Source organism: Sinocyclocheilus anshuiensis, unplaced genomic scaffold (genome assembly GCF_001515605.1).
Source record: "Sinocyclocheilus anshuiensis isolate Anshui unplaced genomic scaffold, SAMN03320099.WGS_v1.1 scaffold6, whole genome shotgun sequence".
In the NCBI taxonomy this organism is placed as follows: domain Eukaryota; kingdom Metazoa; phylum Chordata; class Actinopteri; order Cypriniformes; family Cyprinidae; genus Sinocyclocheilus; species Sinocyclocheilus anshuiensis.
In genome coordinates, this window is record NW_015547668.1 from 1,456,639 (window position 1) to 1,468,820 (window position 12,182).

General features: G+C 37.8%; 1 protein-coding gene across 2 annotated transcripts in view; it reads right to left on the reverse strand.

The window, feature by feature from the left end:
• LOC107702692 (homeobox protein Meis1) overlaps positions 1–11,303 on the reverse strand; it is a 78,990-nt gene extending 67,687 nt beyond the window's left edge. Inside the window, exons 1-6 of one of the 2 annotated variants that reach the window (XM_016505088.1) lie at positions 10,645–11,303; positions 9,042–9,262; positions 7,753–7,894; positions 7,507–7,557; positions 7,022–7,072; positions 5,964–6,110 (exon numbers count right to left, since the gene is read on the reverse strand). In XM_016505088.1, coding sequence (XP_016360574.1) covers positions 5,964–6,110; positions 7,022–7,072; positions 7,507–7,557; positions 7,753–7,894; positions 9,042–9,262; positions 10,645–10,656 — 624 coding nt within the window. In that variant the 5' untranslated portion in view covers positions 10,657–11,303. The remainder of the gene's footprint in view (positions 1–5,963; positions 6,111–7,021; positions 7,073–7,506; positions 7,558–7,752; positions 7,895–9,041; positions 9,263–10,644) is intronic. The other variant, XM_016505087.1, reaches the window with a different exon arrangement.
• Positions 11,304–12,182: the final 879 nt, after the last annotated feature.

The window sequence follows — 12,182 nt, forward strand, 5'->3', positions numbered from 1 at the left end:
TTTCATATTCTTCCTCCACCACTTAATTCGCCATGAAAAGATTTTCCTTGCTGGAAATTCTGATTCTGCTATGATCGGTGAGGCATTCCAATTCATTGCATTTTCATTGTGTTGGGTCTTAGATGGAAGCTCTCTTTCTCTGCACATTATACACGCACTCATGCAAAGAATATTGGGCTTCCAATTCATTTATAATAATAAAGAAAAATGTTTCAGGTTACTGTAGACTTCACAGGGGAAAGAAAACTCATAAACAGTATATGTTTACAATTTCATGCCACAGTGACTGCTCTCTCTCACTCTCTCTTTTTTTTTTTAACACAGACCCACCAGTGTCACATTGTACTATTTTTGGTTTTGGCTTCATCTAGATAGCACAACAAAACGGACTGAGAGAGAGACACACACACACACACACACACACACACACACACACACACACACACACACACACACACACACACACACACACACACACACACACACACACACACACACACACACACACACACACACACACACACACACACACACACACACACACACACACACACACACACACACACACACACACACACACACAGAGTGAGAAAGAGAGAGAGAGAGTTTTTATATGCCTCATCAAACAAGATTAGCAAGGACACTTGAACAAGCTCACTAAAATACTCAAGCTCTGCTGGGAAATACTTGGGAAGCACAAGATTCACACATGAACTTTGCCCAGTGGATTGCAACCAAAAACTAAATCTGTTCAGGACACTTGTTTATTTGTTTACTCCGGGCTGTTGATAAGGCTGAGATCCTCAATGTTGATAACAGACCACGTGGCTGTGTGTGCAAAAACATTAAGGCTTCTTAAATGAATGGATGTGGTAATGGCATGCACAGAAACACACAAAAAAAGGAGGGTGAATGCTAGAACAGTCCAATCCCCCAAACACCTCCTTTAACAAATCTTACAAAGCAAAATGGAGCAAAATTGGGGAGGGGGGAATAATTGCTGAGAAAAAAATCTGCTTGGATTTGATCTACAAAGAAAGCGAAATCTCTTAAAATGGCCTGTGGGTGAGATCTCGTTTAAAAACCAGTAGAGTCACTCTTAACGGCACTGTAGGATAATCAGACATCTCCTTTAATTACAATAGCTTTCACATCACTGGCTTAAAAACAATTAATAGTGTGATCCTCAAGCTTAATTTCTTAAAAATACAATGTTGACCATTCTCTTAGACAAATTATGCTTAAAAAATATGGAATTGCAAAGAAGTTTAACTATGGAAAACATATCATTTTGGGGGAAAGTTACACACAAGCAACATTATATGCTTATATATATATATATATATATATATATATATATGAATACGGCTAATTTTTTTAACAATCTCATGAACTTAACTCAGAGCACCTCTTTAAAAAGAGCAGTTAACTCAATGCATAATGCCTGTTTTCAATGTAACTGATCGAAGTAACCACAATTTGATATTCCCGTGCCAGGGTGAAATAGTCACATGTCTGTTCTTTATATCACTTGTTGAATCGTTGACAGCAGCCAACAGTTGTCAAGATAAAGAACGAGGGATCTCACCTTCTCATTACTTCAACAAAGACTATGATTATAGCACAGTAATAATTTCAACTAGTGTACTATCAAAAGAAGCAAGTAATCTATACTTAAAAAGACAATACTTTTGGTTCACAACAAAAACAAAAGCATGTGAAATATTACTTGACTAAAAACAGAGTGAATAAAAACAGATTTTGTACACTCGGTTCTCATTCAAAAGTGCAAAAAGATGTTTTCTTGAGCACAAGTGATACATTCAACAGTGAGGATATAACAACAACTGAAAGAATCTGACAGGGAAACAGTGGCATTATTTATGCAACTCTTTAAAACAGGCCCATATATTCTCATTCACTAAAAGCTGAGCATATTACAGAAAAAAAAATCATGCAAAAATATATTTTGTATCACAAATTATTAAGCACAAAAACAACGTAACTTCTGGGTGGCCTCTATGCAATACATTAATAACATAGCTTACTCTGTAATAACACCCTTAGTTTTTAAATTGGCCCTGAACAAAACAGAAAGGAAACTGCAAACAGAGAAACTATTCAGCATTTCAATTATTTCATCCCCTCTTCAGGCCGCATGGAATAATCTAAAGAGCCCTCGAGTACTGAAGTCTTAAGCACTGCGGAGGTTTTCATGGCGTTGAGTTCATTAGCAAATGGCAGTGCCTCTCTGCAATTAAAGACAACTGTGCAAACGCTGTAGCCCATGGAAATGCATTCAGACTCTTTACTTTGCCTTCAGTGAGCGTCAGCACGGAGCAAATACGTCATAAACAAGTTGCTATGAGCCAGTCCATCGGAAAACAAATTAGCCTGCTTTGCACTGAGGCACAAGAAGGCCATAAACATGCCGAAACAAAAGATAAAGTCATCACTCTGACGACATTTAATGTATTTGTTGGTAAATGTTGTATCAAAATCAATCATTCATGACTAATTTCACTTAACTATTTCTGTAACACAGCACACTTTTTTTATTTTCAAACAAGAATAGTAAGTTAAAAAAATATATCATAAGAGTGATTCTTTAACTAGGATAACTTTTTTGTCCCCTAGATTGAGGAAAAAAAGAAAAGAAAAGAAAAAAAGAAAAGAACTCAAATATTTTTAAGAAAACTATTTTTCGTAAGTTGTTTTGTCTTCTTGATAATAAATGCATAAAAAGTGTTAAATCATGGAAATTCTACTATGTACTACTTCCTAAGAACATAAATTAATTTAATAATTCTAGTTAATTTATAATCTCAATTAACTTAATGTTTTATAACAAAGAATGGTTGTCAGTTCTGTTGTTATTACCATCACACAAATCATTTTAGAGTTTTTATTTATTTATTTATTTATTTATTTATTTTGTTAGTAGTAGTAGTAATATTTTAGTTTTAGGTTGAATGAAAATGCCACGTGTTTTTACCAATCCAGTCAGTATTTTAATTCAGATATAACTTATCCAACTTTCTCCAACAAGTCAGTGAAACACATTATACGAATTATACATTATACAAAAATACACTTGAAGGTTGATCAAGCTTGTTATCTTATAAGTATTCCGGTATGAAGCATAGTTTTAAAAAGTTTAACCATTATATAGGCCTATGTATATATTTAGACACTAGCCTACTACAGTGGCGCTCATATTGTTTAATATTATAGCCTACTACACTTAATACTAGATTCATATAGCCTACATGTAAAACTATTTTTTCCCCAGTAGTGTAGTAATTACTTAATGTGACGCGGTAGCTGTCAAACAACCAAAAACTTCAACAAGATTCTCCAGAATGAAGACCACAGTGAAGGGGTTAACTAGCTGCTAACTAGTCCCTCCGCTCATATCGCCGCGCGTTTATCAGCGCAGTACAAGGAAAACAACGTGATCCAAACTGGCTGGGCCGCATTCACCAGAGAGAGAAGAGAGAAAGAGGCTCTGACTTTTTTCACCCTTGAGCTCTGCCCCTCTTTCTCTTCACTCGATACTTGCAAAACAATGCTAAGCTGGAGTTGAGACATTATTGATACGATGCTTCGCTGCACGGAGGACGAAAACAAAGCACAGCGCTGGACCACGGAGTTTAATAAATTCTATGTATATTTCTGATTTTCTTATGCTGCAGTATTCCTGCTGGAATAAATTGGCCTTTGAATAAATGAACCGCCTCTCTCCCTCTTGTTAACATTGTTGAGAATTCGCACAAAGGAGATTTTTTTTTTTCCCAGTCCAATTCAACTTTATGCCCGAGGGCATATATTAAAAATACATATGGAACGAGACAATGCATGAGCGACGCAAATTCGTTAGGGATGTCACCGCCTAGCAAGCTCAGAAATGTAACCACAAAAAAATGAGATGTAAAATACATATAGGACCTAAAGTCAAACTTTAACTCTGTAGCTGTTATCCAAAAACCGCCCATACGTATCTAAACTTATTTTTAAATGTACTTTTATTTAAACACTTTTATTTCAAGTGTTAAATCTCTCTTTACAGCTCATCCAATTTTAAATGAGTACATTTCTAACCAGCGGCATTTTTTTAGGATTCATAATAAAATAAAAACAGATTCTACCTCGCATTAGCAAACTTCTGAAAAGTTGGTCAGCTTACATTGAGGAATCAGACTTTCATGAAGATGTAAATATTTAATACTTAACCCTAATATTTAGGTTTTACACGTCAAGAAAAAAAATATAGGACATGTCTTCATCTTAAAGTCAATTAAAGATCTATATTCGTGGCCTCCAGCAAAGCATAAATTGCTCTTATCAAGTTATATACCTACGTACCCAGGGGTCTTCATATAAGCCTAATTTATTTTTATCGCTTAAATTCATCTCTGCTCAATAATTCATTTATTCAAAAATGTTGACACGTGCTCTCTGATAGAGTTTTGTTCAAAGAGTTATAAACAAAATTGACATTATGCTGTTTAATGCTTCCTTTGAATTAGATGCATTATCTGTACAGATCCGCTCATTAACATAATCATGAACACAGCCGAGGTAGAAAAGACTAAAGCAGCCAAAGGTCGTTTTATTGGAGTCCCTGTTTGGTAATGAATGGGACAGGGTTTTCTCTCCCTCATATAAAAACTGGTGGCCGACGCAGTCACTGGAAAGCTACAACTGGTCAATGCTTTATTCGATCACTCAGCCATATGGAAGATGACGGATTTAAATTATTTAGCCTAATCGCTTCATTACTTTTTATGCTGGTGAATCTGCTAATCCCCTTAATATGACCACTTATTTTTTCCCCAAATCTTATATCATTATATTTAAAATAGATATATACATATTATGCAGCGTGTCCAGATGAAAGCATTGAACAACGCGTAATAGTTGAATTGAAAGTGCGTTATGGCTCTTTTCCACTGCATGGTACGGCACGGTACGGTTCACTTTTGGGGGGTTTTCCACTGGGTACAGTACCTGCGCTAGATTTAAATCAGCACAGCCAGCGAAGGATCGAATGCAACTGTTTTGAACGAGCGCACCTTTTTTTAACAACCAAAAAGTGGCTGTTCCCCCTGTTGAGGAAGTACAGACGTTGCTCTCGTTGATAGCAGAGGAGCGGATCCAGTGAGAGCTTGATGGGGAATGAAAAAGTTTTTTAGGAGTCGCGGCAGTAGAGGCGGCGCAACTATAATGACATGTGAATAATCCCGCCCACTCTAAAGCGATACTAAACTGCAGTGGAAACGCAAACCGAGCCGAACCGAGCCGTGCCGTACCGTACTGAGCCGTATCGAGCCGAGTCGTACCACGCAGTGGAAAAGCGCCATTAGAGTTGAAGAACGTCAAAGGATCCACAAGTATGAGCTGCCGCATATTAAAAAGGAACAGAATTGCACACATTTTCCAATAAACGCAAAATACTGTATGGCACAGTACTAAAACACGACGGCGCTGCTTATGCTATTCAAAAGGCTGAGAGTAGAACGCTGCGCTTAAGCATTGCACGCACTCGTCTGAGGAAAAAAACACTGACAAGGCAACTAATGAAGCAGAAAACCAAAGCACCAAATCTCTAAATGTCTACTATAGATATGTCTCAATTTGGTTCTTGATAGTAATAGATACCACAGATGGCCCAACCGTTTGGTTTGTTTAAAAAAAGGCGGGCGAGAGAAAAGAAGAGGGAAAGGACTAAATTAAAATCGACAAGAAACAGGTCAAGTTTATGGCAATGCTTTCACGAGCTAATCTCCTCGGGTCAGTTCCGGGATCAAACCGTAATGAAGCAATAATGGGCCACATTATTCCAAATTTTTCAGTCCGATGGAATTTAAAAGCCTTAATCGTATGCAAATAACGGCGGGGCAGAGAAAGTGACCCAAAACACGAGCTGAATGGCCAGAAAAGATATGGACTCCTGCACGTACCTGATCAAGGGGCCCCGATGATCTTGTAATTTCTTCACTGTCTGATTTTGATCCTCCTTCTCTGTCGTCTATAACCAAGTCGATGGGCATCTTTCCCTTCAAACAGCTGATGTACCGATGACAGAAATTGTCACAAAGTTCATGTACCTATAGATACAAGGGAAGCAAGGAGGGGGGAACAATCACAAAGGGTCATCACAGCGAACTGACAAGTGCATCCAGAACTCCTATTGACATGGAAAACATCTCCCAATGGCCTTCTCTGATAGCTATCAGACGCATCCAGAATGTTAAATAACTTTACTCCCTCTCAAAATAGAGATATCGCCGAAAATTGACACTGACAAGACGACTCACGGGCTACACCGTATTCAACACCCGTGTAAAATTCATCTGCTCCCGGGGTTGTGGCCATTAGAGAGATGACCTGTTTGACTGACATTTAAGGTAAACTGTTTAATTTCGTCTAGTTATTTCATTACCTTCTCTTTACAAGGGAATAATATGGCGGATGACATTCAGTGGCGAGGGGAAAATTCTTCATTTATGGCTGAATGCTCAAACTATCGCTTCGCCGTGTTATCTCAACACACATATCATGCAAATATCTGGAGATTTTGAGCCAATGGATGTGTATTCAATACTGTAAAACTATATGGTTTGGCGATAAATCACTTGATAGGCCCACTCTCGACGTGGAAACAGGTGTTGATAAAATTCCTCCAAAGTGTATCGCTGATAACAGATAAGCGCGCAAAACGTGCCATTAACGTGGTCGACTGTATTCCGGAATAACGATAGTCAATATAATAGAATGAATGAACAAAAAGCGCTTGCGACTACGTTAGGTGACACAGCGTGCAGAGAAACATTGAAATTACTGCTATGAAATATCTGTGGCCGTGGTAGCAGGTTGCATTGTAATTAAACTCAGAGGAGAAATAGGCAGCATGATTGATTTTGACACTAATTACAACAGACCAGGAAAAATACATTTATGCAGATGAGGCCCATAGGTTTGAAGAGAGGACCGGCCAATTGGGGTAAACTTTGATTACCTTTTCGAGCTCCAAAAGATGAAACCGTAAAACTTGAATGGCTTGTATCATCTGGGGAAAATTGACAATGAAGAAAAAAGTTCACTTTAAATGTGACGAAATAAACAGGCCCAAGACAATTACAAACAAATGAACACATTTATGACATTTTGGATCATTTCTGACTTGAGATCACTTTCTAAACAATGCACTGCAATTAAGTCAAATTATACGTAATTTATGAATAAATTATCACTCTAATCCATGTTTTAATGAGAGGGACGTGTGTCCTCCGCCAACATAAAGCGTTAATGCTAAAAAACAATTTGCATAAAAAATTGAACTCTTGCAAAACAAATAAAAAAAATATATATACATAGCGATTAGCAATGCCATCAAGAAATCAGACAATTCTGTCTAAAGAACACTTTCTGAATATTTTATAAAAGTTATAAATTAAAACTCTTGGAGGCAAATACAAAATAATAATAATAATTTGCACTCACCAAATTATCCAGCTCCGGATTTGATGAAAATAGCGGCTTTTCTGCTCGAATCTGAGACGATATGCATGTAAATAATTTAAAATTGTGAGAGAGAGAAAAAAAATCATTCCTTAAAAAAAAATAATAATAAATGTAAAAGCAGCAATTAGCCCGTGTGTGTTTTTTAAAGTTACAGAGAATACGTCAACGCAGCAACTACACAATAAAATATGGAACAACTTTTTGCGCCATAAAACAGTTTCTGACCTGTTTTGCAAACACTGCTATATCCTCATTGAAAGACTCTGATGAACACACATCGCCCCCAGCCACACCGGGCTCTCGAGGTGTGCAAGTGGCTAATTCACATTTCTCAAAAATCAGTGCTAGAAGTGGGAACAGAGGGTGCCTGGAATAAAAAAAAAAAAACACAGAGGTCAGTGCGGGGAAAGCTCTGGATTAGCACACGACATTTTATAAGAGTTTACAACTCCTTCTCGGTGGATAAGCGGTCTCTACTTTAGAACAATCTAATTTGCATTTGAGAAATTTAGTTTTAATTAACTCTTTTTAATTTGTCACCAATCAAAAGTAGCCTACGTGCGTACCACTGCGCCACGATCATATAGATATGAAGTGTTTACTCGTACGTTTATGTCGATTAGTGTGTTGTCACTTACACTATAACGAGCTTTTTACTTGTGTTTAATACTGTGTCAGATCACATGTAACTTGAAATACAACAGTCAATATAAACAGTGGGCTACGAGGTCACAGCATCTAAGAAATGCTCACGTTGAGTCTAGGCCAAGCATGCAATTTAACCATGGTTCAAATAGTGGGTCTATATCTTGTGTAAATGTTTAGCGACGTATCTAATTCATAATGAATGCGAGTAGGTTCTACGGCGCGTTCTGCGTATAAATTGCTTTTTTTAAACGACAACAACATTTATATACAGCGCTGTGATGAGAACCCTTGTGCTCCAGCAGCTTTTGTATGCTAGGCGCATTTGGAGTAACTCCGCACATCCAGATATGTTTGCACATTTTATGAGCTATGTGGAAAATATCCTTTATGGTTTTGTAAGAGTGTTCATTGTAATTTTCACGGGAATCACTTTGCGCAGCTGTCCAAAAATGCATTTTATCCATTTAACTAATAACTAGGCCTGAAGTTTAAACAATTAAAAAGCTATAGCTTAAACATAACATACATATCGATGTTTTATGCGCAATCGTGTTTTTTAAAATTCAGTATTTATCAACTTTAATTTTGAAGTTTAAAACGAAATATTAGTAAGATTTTTAAAACAAACTAATTAAAAAAAAACAAAAAAACGCTGTCACAAAAAGAAAGGCAAAACGAATAGTCAGACGGTGAACTGATATAAAAGTGAGAGGAGACAACTTTTAGAATAAAAGTAACTTTTTAAAAGATTAAACATGCATGGCGCCCTAAGTTCTCAATATGTTTTACAGAAACTATTGCAGGTCAAATAATGTGTTACTGGCAAAGTTAATCATAAAGAATATGTCTTGGCTATCTACACGTACCCGTAAATGGAGTCTTTATCTCTTTTTAGAGCGTCATTGACGGATGAGCCCATGCTGGGCGGCATGGCGTTGGCGTGGGCTGTGTGCGGGTACTGGTGGGAGTGGAGCTGGGGCCCGTGGTTCAGGTGAACAGCCTGCATGGATCTGGCGGCGTGCGGGTCCCCGTACATCGTGCTCGGGATTCCTACTCCGTCCATCCCATAGTGGGTTATATCTTCGTACTGCACACACACACACACGAAGGGCAACATTCCCATGTTGTCACTTTTACCTCTTACACAATATATACATAGGAAAAAAATACACTAAAAGAAAATATAAATCGAATATTCTCGGACAAAACAGTATGGCTTTTGCGAAATGAAAACACTTTGTTCTGGTATTACAAAGTAATTAAATATATCAAGTGTACAAGCAGACTATCTCGTGGTTTTAACACTAAATCCAAAAAGATGTTGCAAAACTCATGTGTTTAAAAAAAAAAAACAGACTGAAACAGACAGACTTAGAATACAGCGTCGGACACATCAACATCAACTACTGAGCTACAGCTTTATTGAGATCATCACAAAAAAATATTACAGTGTTTTGTTGTGCCACTTTTTATGTGAATTTTTATTTTTACAAATGCAACTGAAGTAATAAGTAATGTCATTTGCATGTAATAACCGTGTATTATATAGATTATTATACCCTACTGTTGTCAAACTAAATTCATTATACACTAGTTCAATATTAACATACCTAGCACTTTTAGGATTAGTCTAATTAAACACTAATTTACATTGTCCAATCGTGCCTAACAGTTCAATGTCATATTTGATTAGTTTATTTAAAATAATCAATGACATTGATAATTTATCATAATTATTATAAGTTTAATGATATTGCAGGGAAAGTGTGATGATGAGACCATAACACATTTAAAATCTAAATCTAGAGAGTGTAAGCAAAACAGCAGGGTGCTACTTCCACCATCAAAAGCAAAAGGTCGGAGAGTTGCGATGAAATCTACTTTGTGATTGTTTACATTTGATTACAAATGCAAAGAAAAAGTGGCCAACCCGTAAATGTCAACTTTACGAGTTAAAGCGCACAACTATGTTTCATTGTAATGCTGTTTGAAAATAAGACTATTTTGTATAGAATATATAAACAATATAGCTGAGTTGAATTTGTTGAACTCCCTAATAATATTCCTGAACAATGTATTATCATATCATGTATTGTAATAACTTTTAGTTATGAGAGTTGAACTATTCCAATAGTTTTAAAGTTTTTTTTTTATTATTATTTGTCCTCATGACGAAACTAAAGAAACTTAAACAAATGCAGTGCATATAGAAAAACTATGGTTGAAAAAAAATTAGGAATTGCTCCCTCTCAAACGTAATTAGAAAGTATTCTATTTAAAAATGGTTTCAGTGTCTCAAAACTAAGACACATGCATGAATGTGAGCGATGTAAAGTTGAATGTTACAACAAAACTGGTAGGCAAAAGAAGAGAAAGTTTGACTGCGAGTCTGAATGTCATCGGCCACGTTTCAGTATTTCCAACTGCATTCAACAATACGGAGTCGAAGAAACTTTTCGGGATACGTACCCTCTGCGCCATCGCCCTCCACACTCCCTCGGCTTCCTTTTATCAAAAATATATCCCCTATGAGGCCAGGGTGAATAGGAAATAAGCACGCAAATTCCAAACGTGGGATATGTTTTCCCCAAAAATCCAACTGCCTCTTTCAAGCGAGAGATGAAGCCAGTCCTTCACCACAAGTTCAGCCAGACGCGTTCAGCGAATAGGTCCCCTTCGCTTTCTTTCCCGTGGACAGCGACAAGGATCGAGCAAAACCTTCTTTTCCAAAGCAGTATGAAAATAGCCCCTCAATCAAAACTAGCGCATCTCATGGCTTTTTGCCACTCCGGCTGTCAATCAATCAAACGCGAGCTTGTCAAGGTGCTGAATGAATGACGATCCTCTGCGCGCTTCCACTGGTTAGCACCCCTAACGAGAATACTACTCAAATGCACAAAAATGAAGCTCTCTCTCGTTTCTTTGATCACTCTCTTCTCCTGAGTTGATTTTTTATGCAATAGCTTCTAAATGAGATCAAGAGGAGGTGGGCTGATAATTCTGGCTTAGTTTTTTTCTTAAAGGAGCCACGATCGATGCTGCGAGCTGCCTTTCCCCGTTTGTGTACAATGAGTGTGTGTTGAACGCGGCTCAGCAGCTGAATCTGGACCAGACTGCTGAAACCCGGAAGTAGTGGTGGCCATAACAGGTCGCGTCTTGCACAATGCGATGGGCCACATCAAGTTGCAGCCAAAGCAGGGGGGGTGAGATGTGTGGGACGCAGAAAAGCGCAGACCACTACTACCACGATTCAACATGAACCGAGCTCTAACACGCAGAGACCGCGCTGTGCTTTAGGTTGCACTGCGCTCGTTATGCGTGCCAAGACACGCAATATATAAAGTCATGTAGGTGTTTATATAAAAACATTGCTTTAAATATAGCTACAAATGGGACGTGGGCTCTTTCACATCAGGTCACTCTCAACACACTGTTTAATATCACTTCTGATCAGAGTATCCAAATGGGAGAGCGTCATTTACAATAGTCGAGGAACTTGGAAACCATGTTCAGTGTGCGTAATGAAGTTTTCCCGCACGCCTGTATTTTACGCGGAAGCCTGTATAAATGAACTGCACTAATAATCCGAAATATTGTTTTTACCATATGCCTGTGTACTTTACATTTCACACAAACATCATTATTCAGAAACAGCATATGCTGCGCTTCAGCAGTGCTGCGTGCGCTCTCAGCCAAAACACCCCCGCCATTTGTGAATGGGCTCATCCACTTACTGTAGGATCTAAGGAGTTTGGTGCAGTGTCCAATGAAAGCGTGCTACAGTGAATCAAGTCGTCTATTGGTTCAAAGAATGATCAATCATTCATTTATCGGTCGATATGCTTCCATAAATGAAGAAAGGCTGGAATGAAAATATTGTAATCTGGAGGGAAAATGTAGTCTTCTTGTTCTGTTTTGTTCTAATGCTACTCTCTCTCCCTTTCTCTCTCTCTCACACACACACACACACACACACACACACACACAGTCTCTCTCACACACTCACA